The sequence below is a fragment of the Ochotona curzoniae genome, unplaced genomic scaffold (assembly GCF_017591425.1).
Source record: "Ochotona curzoniae isolate NIBS_2020 unplaced genomic scaffold, NIBS_Ocur_1.0 scaffold_3890, whole genome shotgun sequence".
Taxonomy (NCBI): Eukaryota; Metazoa; Chordata; class Mammalia; order Lagomorpha; family Ochotonidae; genus Ochotona; species Ochotona curzoniae.
The window spans coordinates 5,537,724-5,553,455 of record NW_024467115.1 but is presented as its reverse complement, the minus strand read 5'-3'; the positions used below and the strand labels follow the sequence as shown (position 1 = coordinate 5,553,455).

The 15,732-nt window shown below is 35.9% G+C and overlaps 1 protein-coding gene across 1 annotated transcript in view; it reads left to right on the top strand.

The window, feature by feature from the left end:
• Positions 1–15,732, top strand: part of TRDN (triadin) — a 208,693-nt gene that overhangs the window by 70,713 nt on the left and 122,248 nt on the right. The window contains exons 5-6 of the mRNA XM_040965455.1: positions 3,555–3,614; positions 15,375–15,434. Of these exons, the coding sequence (XP_040821389.1) occupies positions 3,555–3,614; positions 15,375–15,434 (120 nt within the window). The remainder of the gene's footprint in view (positions 1–3,554; positions 3,615–15,374; positions 15,435–15,732) is intronic.

Genomic DNA, 15,732 nt, shown 5'->3' with positions numbered 1-15,732 from the left:
TTTATTGCAAAGTCAGATGCATAGAGAGGAGGAGAGATAGAGAGTACGATCTTTCATCCACAGATTCATTCCCCAGGTGGCCTCAGTGGCTGGAGCTGAGCTGTTAAGAAGCTAGGAGCCTCTTCTGAGTCTCCCAAGTGGGTACAGGGTCCCAAAGCTTTGGGCTTTTCTCAACTGCCTTCCAATAAGAAAACTAAGGAGCTGAATGGGAAGTGGGGCCACTGAGACACAAAATGAGCCTATATGGGATCCTGGTATGTGGAAGGCAATGACTTTAGCCACAAGGCTACCACCCCTGGCCCAAGCTCATAGGCTCTTGAGAAATACCATTGGCATTGTGGTATGCTTAGAGCTTAGTTAAACTTTATTATACTTTAGATTGTTCAGTTAAATATAGTGGAGCAACTTCACACACTTCACGATACACATTTTGGAGGTCCTTGATACTTCCCATTCATCCCTCCCTCCAGCTTATGTTCCCCTTCCATCATTATTTTATATGTAGTTTTAAATTTTTATAATGGTGTATTTTCAGTTTACTTCACATTCACAGGCTCAACACTCCATTAGGTAAATTTTCAAGAAAGTAAAATTCTGCAACTTTGTGCAGCACTTCTAATTGAAAGCAAAATTATTTAGAAATGTTTTGCTGTAGTAATATTTGTACTTACTTTGAGTTAAATTATCATAAAGAACATTGTCATTATCACTTTGTTTAAATTGCAAAATTTGATAATACCCAGTTATGCCTAAATATGGGCTTTTTCAAACAGTTGGTATTTTCAAGTGACTTGTTTATGCCGCTTTTCATTTTAGTATGGGGAATTTAATGTGAACTAAAATAGAGATAATTCATAGTTCCAGCAAATGTAAAATACAGTGTAGAAGAGATGAGTAATAAAAATAAAAGATAATAGTCAATATTCACATGATGCTTACCTGGTCCCAAGTGCTTTTCTAAATCCTTTTTATTCTAACTTGTTTCAGTAAGCCTATATGGTAATTATTTTTATTAACATCATTTTATGGATGAGAAAATGAAATTCACACAGCTACTAAGAACAGGAATCAGATCTGATTTGGACAGATTGATTCTACCATTAATTATCTCCAACACTACACTGCATTTTAATGCATGTCAGAGATGAAACCATGTTCTACAGAACTTTTAATAGCTTATCTGTATCTACATTTTTGCTATCAAAATGTATGATGTTTTAATTATATTAAAATACTAAAGATTTATAACATCCTTCATGAGAATTATTTAAATAATCATTTAATATCATTATTATCTAGAAATAATGAATTATCTAATAATATGACTAATTTACATTTATTCTCAGCACTATGATCAATCATTCTATCTGTTCCTCTATTTCCCAGCAATTTCACAAGTCTCATTTTATTTGACATCGTGCTTTACAAAAGCAGTCTGATTAATGAGGACATATTTTATTGTCATTTCCATTGAATAATAAAGCATAAAAGCCAGAGTTCAAGTTATCTGAGTTCATAAAGTGCAATAAAATTATAGTAAAACCTGGCATGACCATGGTTTCTGGGAACATCATAAGTTTCAGAGTGAGACAGTGGTACAAATTAACAAACATCTACTCTTTACTCCATTTCTCATATTCTTTGACAGCTCTCCACAATAAGCCTAGTAAGTTTGAGGGGGAAATCAAGAGTAGTAAAAGAAGTGACAATATACTTCCCACATCCTGGGGAAGCAAACCATCCTCTTAAATCCGTGAATGCAGTGATACCACTATGGAGAGTAAACACTAGGAAAAGGCTGAATCTGACTTAATATATCAGGCTAGCAATGAATTCATATAAAGGAAAGATCTTCACTACCTTGAAATACTTGTTATGCTTTAATTGTTATCCTTTTCTTCTTCAAATCTCAAAATGCAAATCCACTTTTAAGACCATGGGCAGCTTCCTAATGAATCTAGACAGTTTAGTCTAATTAGTCGAAAATTGTTGAAGTACAGCACACTTCAGTTCAATGATCACTTATCATATGTTTAATGTGCACACATATCCATCGGCCATTGTTTTGAATATTATGGGTCTAGATAGTGACACATGATTGGGCTGCTTATTATGCTCCTTTAGAGTTGTAATTCTCAACTAGGATTCATTTTACCCTATTGGGGGCACTTGGCAACATTTGAAATCATTTTTCATTGTCTTGATTGGAGATGGACATTCAGGCTACTGACATCTTAATATTCAAGGATCAAGAATGCTGCTAAATACTTCCAATTGCATTGAACATCCCTAATCCATTCCTAAATATTGATTCATCCAGCCAAATTTATTTAACGCTAAGGTGGGAAACTGTACAATTTAGAGATATCAAGCAGAGTTAAGTAACATGGTGACAGAGTAGGAATATGCAAAGTTCCTATATTTTTGAGCTTTCTTTGCATCTGAGAATTTTTCCAGTGATGGAAATATGTATGTCCCCTCCTTCACATCTTTGGTATTATTTACAGTAAAAAATGTGACAAGGCAGGGGAATGGGCCTCTAAATCATGCAGTGGCTGATAGATGGGGCAAATGAAACAACACAGTTTTCACGGTAATGCATGTCATCCTACTGGATGAATGGGAATTCTGTCAATAGTTGTCTATTCTGAAGCAGTTTAGTGTTTGCTTACGATTGATCTTTATTCAGCAGACTTTTGGAAAAATTACAAAAAATGCAAATGCTGATTTGCTAATGAAGAATTGGAAATGTGTACAGTAATTAACAGTATCTTCTGCCATCTGTGGAATAAAAAATAAATAAGCAAACCTCATTAGCATTTTTGCTAAGCAAAACTATGATATGTAAGTTTAAATCACTTTTCAGAGGTAGTAATCATATTTATAAACTCTAATCTTAATTTTTCCTTCCAAATTAACTGTAGATTTAAAATTGACTTCATTTTCTAAGCTTTGGCAATGTCTGCATACTGAATATAGTAGCAAATTGAATATGCTTCTTAAAACCTGATATTTAGGAAAAACATTTGTACAACTAACTTATTCAATGAAATGTGTGATATTTAGTTGCAGCAATTATTGGTTAAATCAATGTCATATACTGACTATAAACATAGCTTACAGTCAACACTTCTGAGAAATACTTCCTATTAGGTAGTTCTTACAGTTCAATTCACATATTCTTAATTTAATAAGTAAATCTTCCTCAATCTAAAGGATAATCTTATTAAAGATTCCTAATTTGCAATAAGAGTAATAAAAATAAAATGCAATTGTAGTTTGTGATCAGTTTTAGTACAGAAATTGATAACAACATCTTTATCATTGAGCATTAAGTCTTCAAATAAGTTTTATTTGAGATGACTCTAATTTTCCCTTATTGCAATAAATAATGATTTGTGTAACAACATATCACCCAAACTCCTTCCTTTTAGAAATGAATGCGTTTTTACACACAGTCTTTTAGATTTTTGGTGCAATGATGAAGTTTATATCACAGCTATGATTAAATTCCATATTCTGTTTTTCAATTATAATTTCTATTTTTTCCACAGAAATACACAAAGAAAAGATTGAAAAGCAGGAAAAACCTGAAAGAAAAATACAAACTAAAGGTAAATGTTTTTATAGTTATTATTAATAATTAAGATGTATATATAAATATATGTATGTGTGTATGTACATATTAGTTGTCTGTTCATGCAGGAGAAAGAGCATTTGATTAATAATGCTGAAAGAAGTAACTTTTTTCTCAGTGAACCGCTCATATAAATATAAAAATAGTATTTAATGATTGAACTTTAGGTAACTTTAATAGTTTTGATAATTTTCAAATCAGTTATAATCCATTTTTACTTACTAAAGAAGATCATAAATGTTTTATTTTTGACTTAGTGAGAAAAATGAAGTTATCTGTTTTAATTAGTATTATGTAATTCAGGGTTAGTTTTTGTTTTTTAAGTCTGAAAATATTCCATCTTGCAGTTCTTTCACAATCTTCACTGTGAAAGTGCCACGCCATACTGTCTGCCTGCAGATTGCCATGGCCAACAGCTCTGTTGCATTAACTCCTGCAGTAGATGGACAGTGACAATGTGATGATTCATATTCTTATCAACTGTGAACTGAATCCAGTAACTGCCATCTTGCATGAGAGAGCACATTAATAATGGTCAGCTTGTCCTGTTTATTTTGCAACATCGCTTTTCTGAGGGTGACCCATACAGTCATGAAATTTCATAAAAACTTATAGGAAACACATATGTTCAAAAGGACACAAGGTTTCCAAGGGTTAAGTGCATATATTCTCCTAATCAAACTTGTGTAATACCAAGAAAATTTCCTGAGATTTAAGTGAAATGTGTTCAACACTTATTAAACAAAAACTAGCTAGTTCGTAATTACAGAGAATATCATTGTTGCAAATTGCAAAATTTTCAATAATGAAGTTTTGAGTAAGTTTCACCAGCACAAGTATTTATATTAAAATGGCTAAAGTGGCAGATTGTTGTTTAAATAGTTTGCACATGTTATGTCTTTTAATCCTTGTGTTTGAGTTTGTTCCAGATACATCTGCCGATCCTTAAACAATCAAGACATTGAAGGTCATTCAATCGAAACGCATTTGTATTTGTACTTAGAAACCTATTTTTTTCTTTCTTTTTTGCTTCTTAATTCCTTTGGTCAGGAAAATTGGACACAGCACTCTTGGGCATGGATTGACTAAGGGAAGCATGGCTGAACTGGCTGTGTGTTTCTCGTGCTTTGAGGTTAAAGAGAAGCTCAAGTTTCACATGACTGGAGTCTTTGCTGTTTTATCTTGCAGACTATACTGTTAATTTAATAGCAGTGTGCTGGAGTGGATGTGGTGATGCAGATGGTAACATTTGCATTTTGGGCTCAGTTATATTAGAGTCTTCCTGTGAAAGGCTTTGAGCAGCGGACTGTAGAGTTGGTTTATTAAACTAGTGAAACTTCCATAATTAAAATCGTGAATTTGGCTGAAGTCTGATATAAATTTCTCAGAGCCTGGACTGGAGATTAGTAACCTGAATATATTTTCTGAATATACCAAATGTATTTTTTAAAAACTGAATATTTTGAAAGAAGGTATCATATTTAGAGTAATAACAGAAAAATACTAGTGTTCCATAAAAGCTTTTTATTTTCTGTCATTACAATAGCAAATATAGAACTGTTTCTTTTAGAGATCTCAAGTGTGTAAAAAATTATATTTGTGGAACAATAATTGGAATCAGTACAGTTCTTGTTTTTTTCTTGAGAGCCCTTTTTGTTATCTGTTTGCTTTGCTATCACATAGGAAGAGCTTATTCACAAGTTTTTGTGCAGCAAAGAGAATGCCATGTTCCCAAATATATGATTATCATCTTATAATACTTAAGATATCTATATATATAGATATATTATTCATATACAATTCAAGAACTTGAGAATGTGTTGAATTTTTTTTCTCTTCCCGATTTTTAATTGGGAAAGACCTTCAAATTTCATTCGCAATCTCAGCCCACATTGTTTATTCTTTTTGATACTTGAAAAAGCTGAAGGAATAAACTGTAATAATCTCTGAGTCCTAATACACAATTGATCTGTAGCTTAACATAACACTGAAAATATTTTTTGTTCTATGTATTCATATTTCACAGTTATATCTGTTGCATTATTCTTTGTTCTGATAATTGACATCAACGTCCATACAAACTACACAAAGATAAAATCTATTAATTATTGGTGCCAGTGCTGATATTCATCTCTAACTGCACTTCAAATTCACCAAGAAACATTTTGGAAAATTAATCCATGTTCACACTTTATACTGGAGTCCTTACTACTGGAGAAGCAAGGCTCGACTTCAGCCTAGCTTGAGTAGCCAGGTTTAGCATCTTTAATCCTGAGCAACAGGAAGATTCAAAATAGCACATTTAAATACACTGTGACAATATAGTATTAGTTTTTCTTCCTTTGCCTATACATACAATGCCGATTTAAGTTTAAATAGCAGAAAGCAAAACTTGTGTTACTAAAGAACTATACCACTGTAATAATTGGTGGGTGGGGGAATTGTAGGAGAGAAAAATGAAGAGTGAGGAAAGAAGAGGGAGGAAGGAATTCTTATACCTACCAAACAGTGTTATGGAAATTAATAATAAGAGTAATAATACTAATAACTTAAAAACAATCATTGTCAATTGAACTTATGGTGTAGAGTTCAAGTACATCTCAAAATTGTTTTCGTGGAAAATCCAGTATTTTAAAAACAAACCTGCTAGTAGGTATTTTTAGATGAAGACTAAACCCTCCAGTTTTGATTCTGATCTTTAATACCCTGGGCACATTTATTTACCCACCTCAGCTGTGAGGACATTCAAATCTATTCTTGTCTTTCTTTTCCCACTGCTTTCGGCTTCACAATTATTTCACCTTCCTTATGACAATTTCCTCTAAGTTAATTTCCGAATATTTATCTTCATAATCCATGCAACTCAGGTCACCTGCTAGTTTAAAGCTATTTACTGTCATGTTAGAGTGTGAACGATCAAGGGCATATATTATGGTTTGGCCTATGAGACCTGCCTCATAGAGTACCTGATACCACTACTTACATATTTTCAGTGTTGAGATCTTGAGCATATATCTTGCTTGGTACACAACATCCTTAATATATCCCTCCCACCAAAAACTCATAATTCTATGCTTTTGGGTGCACATTTCTCTGAGGTGCTCAGGAACTCCTCTGTAGTCATGTGGCAGGGTGTTCATTGTCTGGTTCTTAGCTGAATGTCAGTTCCTTTAAAAGACTTCATCTCCTTGAAGTAGTTAGGCATTTATTATAAAGTGCTATTTTGTATCTGTCTTTTCCTTTAAAGCAAATTGTAACAACACATTCTGATTATTGCTACTCTGCTCTAACTCTCTGGAGGCAGTCCCTGTGTTTATTTTTACATTGTTCTGTTTGTTTTTACATTATTCAGCTTTGGACTTTTGTGATGCTATGTGTTTTTATACATGAACAAAAAAGGTTAGGCTGAATGATCTCCCAGAATCCTACTGACTCCAAATTTCTGTACTTCTATTGGATTGAAAATTATTGTAATTTTAACAAAGTACTTAATGCACTCGCTGAATATGGAGATAATGAATAAATTAATGCATGGAGAAATAATTTCCTCTATTTACATGTCTACTTGATTCCTGTGCAATTCTATCATTTGATATTTTGTGTGTATAATTAAGCTTTAATTGGCCATTGTAATGTCATGTTTATCTTGTCAGTAGCAATGACAAGATAAAATGATGTAAAATGATGTAAAATGAAAACTAATTTGAAAACACTTTTTAAAACAAAATTACAAAAATACAGATAAAAGTAGTACAGATCAGTCTAGTTAATTTGGAAAACATGCATATATATACACACACATACACACAAAAGAGCAGTGGGCTGGGGATGGGAATACATTGCAACTATCCAAAGTTAAACAGTGGTTTACTATTTCTCTGACATTTTCCTTCATGTATATTTTAATTTTTTTTATACTTTTTTCTCTTTAAATCATAAATTTTACTATTTATTTCAGAAAATATTAAGCCTCTGCTAAACTTTTGATCATGTCCATTTACTACTCATGGAAGACACAAGCCAGAAAAGGGAAGAAGCTGATGGTTAGCATAAAATCAGGAAAGGCTCCCAAAATAGGCAATTGGGTCAAGGGGATTCTGATGCATCCGTGTGGGTTTTGAAATGTTCAGGTAAAAGGGTAATCTCACGAAATTGGGGGAAGTTCACAAGGTCAAAGTGCTGGCTGAAAAATGGTATGTGGTTGGCCCAAATGAGGCAGGTTGGTGGAGTCGAAGAGTTCTACATGTAAGCTGATAATGTCATGAAAAAACTAGCCACAGCTTTCCTGTTCTGAAGTAAATTATTTACAGTACTTTGTATCAAACACCATGCTTGTCACTTAAAACCTGATGATGGACATAAGAGAGGGAACCCAGGGTAATATCATTGCTGTAAGCATTCAGTATAGATGTCCTGGAGGAATGATCCAGTTACCTAAGTCATTATGCAGCTCTGACCACAATTCTCCAGCAGTCCATTAGGGTTCAGGTGAATAGTCTATAGAGTTTAAAGTGGAACACATAAAATCTAAGTCAGGGCTCAATCCTTTGGAACAAGGTGGGAACTTGGTTGAAGGGGCATAAAAGTAGAGAAATGCTAAGCATCACTGTCATTGTCAACATTGTTAGTGTCACCTTACGAGGATTACTCTTGGGAGTCTTCTGTTCATAAGGTCCCAAGACCACTGGAGGATGAGGTGAGAGTATCCTTCTGCAGCAAAAGTGCTGGAGACAAACTGATGTGATGGATATCCATTTATTTGAGAGAAGCCACAAACTTATATAGGATAGGAAAAGGGGAGAGGCAGAAGGCAGTCCCAACAGTACTTTCTCCCAACAACAACATTGTGACTGGCTAACAGGTGTGTCTATCTCCTGGACCCTCCAATGAATTCAAAGGTTAGGAAGAACAGGAAGCACAAGAAGCACAGGGAGCTGTGTCGTGGGGGAAACTCCTCACCTGCTGAAAAGCAGGATGAATGGAACATTTGACTTTCTAGAGTTATTTACAAAGGAAGTGCTAGCACAGTTCATTAAAGAGGCAGAGAAGAGAGACTAGGGTTCAGCCCCTCGCTCTTGCTGCATGCCCTGTGAACTGGTCATATTCGGGTCTCAGCCAACCAAGACTCCTGTCAGGGGTTCCCTTTGGGGACCCATGTCCCTATGGCCTTCTCCATGGGCAAGGCAGGCAGAGATACAGGGATGAGCTCTCACAGGCTACCATAACAAAGTACATACAAAAAGAAGGATGCTTATTGTCTCAGTCAAAAGTGGTCCAACATTAAGGTTTTGCATGACTAGTTTCTGCTCAAAGCAGTAAGTATCCGATCTGTGCCTCTTTTCTAGCCCTTAGAACCGGACAGCAATCTTTGGAGTGAAGGAGAATCACTCTCTTCTGGTCTTCATCTACCAATGGGGCTATCCATGAGTTCTCACACATTGTGCTCCTCCTGTGTATGTCTGTCTCACAGTCTAAATTTCTCCTTTTTAAAAGGACATCAGTCACATTGGGTTAAGGAGAAGCCCGGTGAGCTCATTTTAACTTGATTAATTAATTCTGTAAGGACTTTATCTCCAAAAACATCACACCCTGAGATACTTGGGGTCAGGTCTTGAATACATTTTTTTTAAGGGAACACAATTTACTTCCAAAGGTTTTACATGCACAAAACAGGAATGCTTTTATAAAGGGAGATTTAGGACTGTGACACTGATTGACCTGGTAAGGTCTCCTTAAGTTTCTGGGAAGCAATTGCAGGCCAAGAATCTTAAATTGAAAAGGAATTTACCTGAAAGTGATTCTGAAAAGAGAATAAAACATTACAATATGCTGAGATTTCTAAATATGCTTGAATCCTTTATAAAAATGCTCTTAAAGCCTATACATTAGCCATATTGCATAATCTTTTATTTTTATCTTCTTCCAGTTATACTTAGTTGGCTGCCTAAAGCACAAAATGTATTCCCCCACCCGTTATCAGCTGTAAAAGATAAGCCTGGGAAATGAGGACAGAGGTTCTACATAGCCATACCTCATGGTCTTTCCAGTGACGGTTCATGTATGAGGAAGTAATTGCAGCTCTTATTGCAACTATGCAGCCTCAGATAAAGGGAAATTGTTTATATAGTTAAATAAAATCTGAGATTAAAATTAGCAGTTATTTGTTATTGTATTAGAGAAGGTAGGGGAAGAAAGACGATGAGATTTCCTGCCTGTTTACTTCCCATGCCTGCAATGTTTGCGGCTGGGCCAACCAAAGCCAAGAGTTTAGGCTGAGTCTCCTTGGTGAGTAACAGAGATCCAATCACTTAGGTACCACCAGCCGCCTCCTGTGTGCATTAGCGTGGAACTTGAGTTCAGAGTGGAGTCTGTGGTTGAATCAAAGAATTCCAAATAGGATACAGAGGAGTAAGTGATGTGTAAATCATTGTGCCAATGACATGCTGCAAAATTAATATTTTAAAGACACAGAATATATTTTATGGTTTAAAGGATATGAGAAGGTTTTGAAAAGTTTGCAGAAATTCTTAGTAATTTTTTTGAGGGACAGATATACCAAAGTAGAGGAGTTACAGAGATTACAGGAAGAGAGAAGGAAAGGAGAAGTGAGGAGAAGAAGAGTGAGGGAAAAGAAGGGAGGGAGGTTGGGAGGGAGAAAGACAGGGAAGGGAAGGAGACAGGGAAGGGAAGGAGAAAACGGTGGCAGAGAAAGAGAGAGAGTGTGTGTGTGTGTGAGAGAGAGAGAGAGAGAGAGAGAGAGAGAGAGAGAGAGAGCCAGAGAGGATATCTTAATTGCTGGCTCACTTTTCAAAATCAATGCCAGCCATGAAGAAGGGAACTTAATCCAGTTCTCCCAATTGCATGGCAGGAACCCAAGCACTGCAGCCATTACTGTTGTCTCCCAGGGTGTACATTGGCAGGGAGCTGCAACTGTAATCAAAGTTGGGACTTGAGCATAGGTATTATTCTCATTTGGGATGCAAGAGGCTTCTTAATTACCATGCAAAATGTCTACACCCTTACTATATTTCAAATCCATATCTATTAACTTTGCTAATCCTTGCTGTGGATCAAATCTCTGTTTTAAATACAACATTGGGCCTGGTGCCTTCGGTCAACAGGATAACATTCTACCCTGTGGTGCTGCAATTCCATATGGGCTGCTCTGCGTCTTATCCAGCTTCCTGCTAATGACCTAGGACGTGAGCAGAAGAGGCACAAGTTCTTGAGTCCCTATATCCATGTGGGAGACCCAGAAAAAGCTCCTGGCTACAAGCTTCTGGTCAGCTCAGCTCCCACTTTTGTGGCCATTTGCGGGGAGTGAACCAGGGATAGAAGACCTTCTCTTTATTTCTGCTTTCTATGAATCTGCCTTTCAAATGAAAATAAGTACATCTTAAAAAATAAAAGAAAAGGAAAATGTGTTTACTTTTCAATGATAAACAATGGTGGAATGTTTAGAGAGCCCAATCATCAGACTATGGCTCATAAGAATAGGGTTATAGAATATGCAGTATCTATACAGACATGACAGGATAGATTTGGGGAAGAGTGTTGAGTTAATAATCAGGTAACTGTGGGAAAATCATTTTTTTAAAGATTTATTTTTATTATTATTTTTTTTTATTGGAAAGGCGGATATACACAGAGGAGAGACAGAGAGGAAGATCTTCCATCTGATGATTCACTCCCCAAGTGAGCGCAACGGTCGATACTATGGCGATCCGAAGCCAGGAGCCTCTTCCGGGTCTCCCACGCGGGTGCAGGGTCCCAAAGCTTTGGGCCGTCCTCAACTGCTTTCCCGGGCCACAGGCAGGGAGCTGGAAGGGAAGCGGGGCTGCTGGGATAGAACTAGCGCCCATATGGGATCCTGGGCGTGCAAGGCGAGGAGCTTAACCACTTGCGCCACCGCGCCGGGCCCGAAAATCATTTCTTATTCTGTCTTGGGCATTTGCAATCTGTGTTTTAATTTTTGGACGAAGATGCTCAGGCTGGTTAAACTCTAAAACTTTCTGCTTACATTCAAAATCAAGTGATACAATACCCCTTTGAGAAGAATGAAGATAGAATATTTAAGAAATTTTCCCTGTTCAAGATCCTTTCTCTGCTGAGTTCATCATGGACTGTTAACAAACCTTTAGATCACTTTGCTTTAGCACAGAACTGAAATTTTATGAAGCAGTTAAAAAACTAAATTCATAAATGAAAATGGACACTAAGCAAGAATACATTTGATACTTATTTAGAGGTAGTTGAAATGTAGACTTGTTTTCTTCACAAGATTTCAAACAAATGCATGCTGTGCTCTTTTGCAACAAAATGAAGAAAGAAATAAAACCGAGATGCCATGTTATTTTCATGGAACCTGGCTTACCTCCTTAGAATTAATTCATTACTTTGTTACTATAGTGCCTCATAAGCCCAGCAGCAGAACTCTGAAAAATAGAGAGATTAATTAAAAGGAAAATGAAATCTCTTAGAGGTAAATGCTCCCTGTATTTTTGCAATGAGAAGATTTAATGCTTGCTTACTTATCTATTTTCTTTTGGTTCAGGCCCTTAAGATTAGCCTTGTGCTGTTTGTGTCAAGTATGAATTCCAAGGCTTTAGTTAATTTTTTTTTTTCCTAACCACAAATCAAAGAATAGCATAGCTTATACAAATCAGCACTTGAATTATTTTGGCACTAAAATTTCTGATTTTCAAACTAAGGGCTGAATCATCAAGCAGAGACCTCTGAAAAACTGGCTACCTATTCTTTTGTCCTTAGGGAGTGTTTTGACCCTCTGAAAGCACAGAGTCAGAGGTATTGTGCTTCTGATAACTTCAGAAAAAGGCAGAGTTGGCCCAAGGAGCACAGCTCTGAGTGCTGGAGAGGTGCCATATTTTAAGAGCTGTGCCTTAAAGTGGAGTTGAGCTGAATGTTCTGCCCAGGGAAAGGTCAGAGTCTGGACAAATACAGGAACAGTGGAGCTGGGCCAATTCAAATGCCAACATCAGGGTTATTCCAACTGGTGGATTCCATTTGTTTTTCATTATCAGCACACCAGAGGGACTTTTGTTTCTTGTAAATAAGGATGACAAACAAATTAAGCTCTAGCAGGTGCAAAGAGCTTATTTTGTCCTGAGCTAAAACTGTCTTGGCTAACTTGCCAAACAGGGCTTATGACAAAGAGCTACTCTTTCTTATTCCATATGAGCATTTTAGTTATGGGGTTCAAAGCAAAGAGACTAAAAATTAAATGCAGTATGTGTGGCAAACCATTTTTATTTTAGGGTGATTATCAATGCAGTTAGTGACAGTGGTGTCATTGTGATGAAAATAATTTCAAAATTTGGTATTTGAAATGCAGTCTTGTCAGAGTTTACAGTTTGGGTCCAAACGGCTTTAGTGGCTGCCTGCCATTCTGAAAAGCTCCCTGGAGTCCTTGGGTCCAGCTGCTACCCTAAGCTGTGTTATGGTGCTGTGTCAGAGGGGGAATAATGAAATTCCAGCTTACAGTACTGTGTGTGAGTCAAAATTTTGATTGGGAAAAGCCAGATTTTTCCCCAAGGAAACAGGAATGAAGCATTAATATGCTAATTTGAGTCTGAATTCATCCCCAAACTCTTTCTCTTTTTATTTTGTATTAATTCTTCCATTTATGTCTGTGCACACGTCAATCTGAAAATCCTTTAGTGGAATGGACAACCAGCTGTCTGAGGTGGGTCAGGCCTGTCCCTGATGAACACAGCCCACTGATTAGGTATCCCCATGAGATTCTTCTCAACCATGCCTCTTGCAAGCCCAGTTTATCACATGCAAACTTGGCTTACTTGTAGGTAAACATTCAAAGATGTTTTGTTCTCGCCAAGAATTTCTTTTGGCTTTCAGCTTAATTATTAGGAATCCAAAGGAACCCGAATAAATTACATGTGGTCAACATAAATGATTTTCTTCCATTATATAGTGAAATATATGTTTGCACTTAGTCTACAAGCATCTAAAAGAAATTTTAAATATAGAATGAAAAATAATATTTCCATATTGTATTTGTACTATTTATATTTCTTTTTAGAATTCAATTACTTAAGGTTTTGCTTAAGAAAGTTTAAAAAATTATTGAAAAGAAGTGGTGATTAAATCTCTATCAATTTTCCATAAGGAGAATTACTCTAGATGAGCTACCTAATTTTTTAATATTTTAGAATTTAATTTAACCAAAATATATTGGGTCTATCAAATGACAGCTAGCAAATGATGAGCCAAGGGTACCAGAATAGACTCCTTTGTCACAGCTTGTAAAGATTTAACTCACTGGCTAATAAGAAAAGTGAACATTTTAGTATTATTTTAAATGAAAAATGAAAATATGATACATAGAAGTGATGTAATGAAGAATGTAAAGAGGAATGAAGAAATAAGGAAGGGGGAACTCTGGGTGGAAAACACAATCTGGTAGATGATCAGAGTCATGGTGGCTCATGTAGTGTGTTTGTATGATTACATACAGTTTGCAATAATCTGAAACCCTGGCATATAAAATCGCATTGGTAAACTAATGCTATATTTTTGAGGTATTAAAAATATTTGACTTTTTAACAGGTGGCAAGTACAAAACTAACGATGGAGTGAGATACTAATATCTGTTTACAGGTGAATTATGTAGTAAGACTTTCCTGTTAGCAGCTTTACTATGAGAAAAACGTGAAAAGTAAAGTTTTTAGAAGCTGTTTAGTATAGTTTGGCAATAGAAAGTCGAGTAATACATACCTACTATGGACATCCTGCTGCAATGTTCTGAAATGCTCTCTTTTCCATTCTTTTAACAAGGCTCTTTCCTTCTCAGTTTTAACATCGTGAAATATTAACTTCCACTGGATGGCTTTCCCATCATAGAGTGATATTGTTTCCTGTTTTACACAACAGCGTGACACCTTGAATACTTTTTACATCAGTTTTAGCTGCAATTGTTTGTTTAGCATCCATCATCATTCAGTAGCTTGTTGATATCATGATGGCAAGGATGGACTCTGTCTTGCTTGGCATGTTTTAAAACATGGTGGCATTATTTACACAGAATTTGGCAAATCAAGAGAACTGGAAAATAAGTGGAAGCAAAATCATCAGAGACGAGCTACAGTTCTATAATTTGGGAAATTAGTAAGAATTATGAATAAAGTGTGAGCTAAGATTACAAATTCAGTTCAATCATGTTGTAATAATACATTGAATTATAGCTCATATTACCTATTTTTTAATATTTGGAAGGTTCTATGCTATTATAGTCTTATTCCAGTATGCTGAAAAAAATAGAGTAGGAAATTCCTATAGGCAATTAATACAAAAATTTAGGTTGATGATTGTTTGCTTCAGGTGTAGCAGGAAATGCACGTCTCTATATATTAATACTTGTATTCTACGTTTCATCTCATATCAGAACTAGGCTGCTTTAGGGTATGTTATGTTAATTTTGATAACTTTTATTCTGCAATTCATAGAGCAAAAATATTTGGAAAGTTGGAGGCATAATGCTACATTTGCAATCAGAACTGAATTTTGTGCTAGACTTAGATTTGGGCTTGACTATGAACATAAGCTAAAAATTTATCATCTTGAAATTTAAGCCTAGGAGTATTGCAGTTAGATTCACACCGGTAAAAGATTTCTAAGCTACAAATGAATTACCGACACAAAAACTGCTAATAATTATTTTTATTTAAAGGAAGTTATTACCTGATTATCTGTTTTCTTCCAGTGACACACAGAGAAAAAGAAAGAGAAAAAATAAAGGAGAAAGAAAAAACTGAAAAGAAAGGTATGGTGTTTTTCCTCTGGAAGACATTAACCTAAACTCTCCTCTTTGATAACCCCTTCTTTATATTCAGAGCTCAGATGACCACACATATCTTTTAAGAATATTAGTGTTTGCCCTGCGCAGTGGCCTAGTGGCTAAAGTCCTTGCCTTGAACGCACTGGGATCCCATATGGGCACCAGTTCTAATCCCGGCAGCTCCACTTCCCATCCAGCTCCCTGCTTGTGGCCTGGGAAAGGAGTTGAGGATGGCCCAGGGTTTTGGGACCGTGCACCTGTGTGTGGGATACCCAGAAGAAGT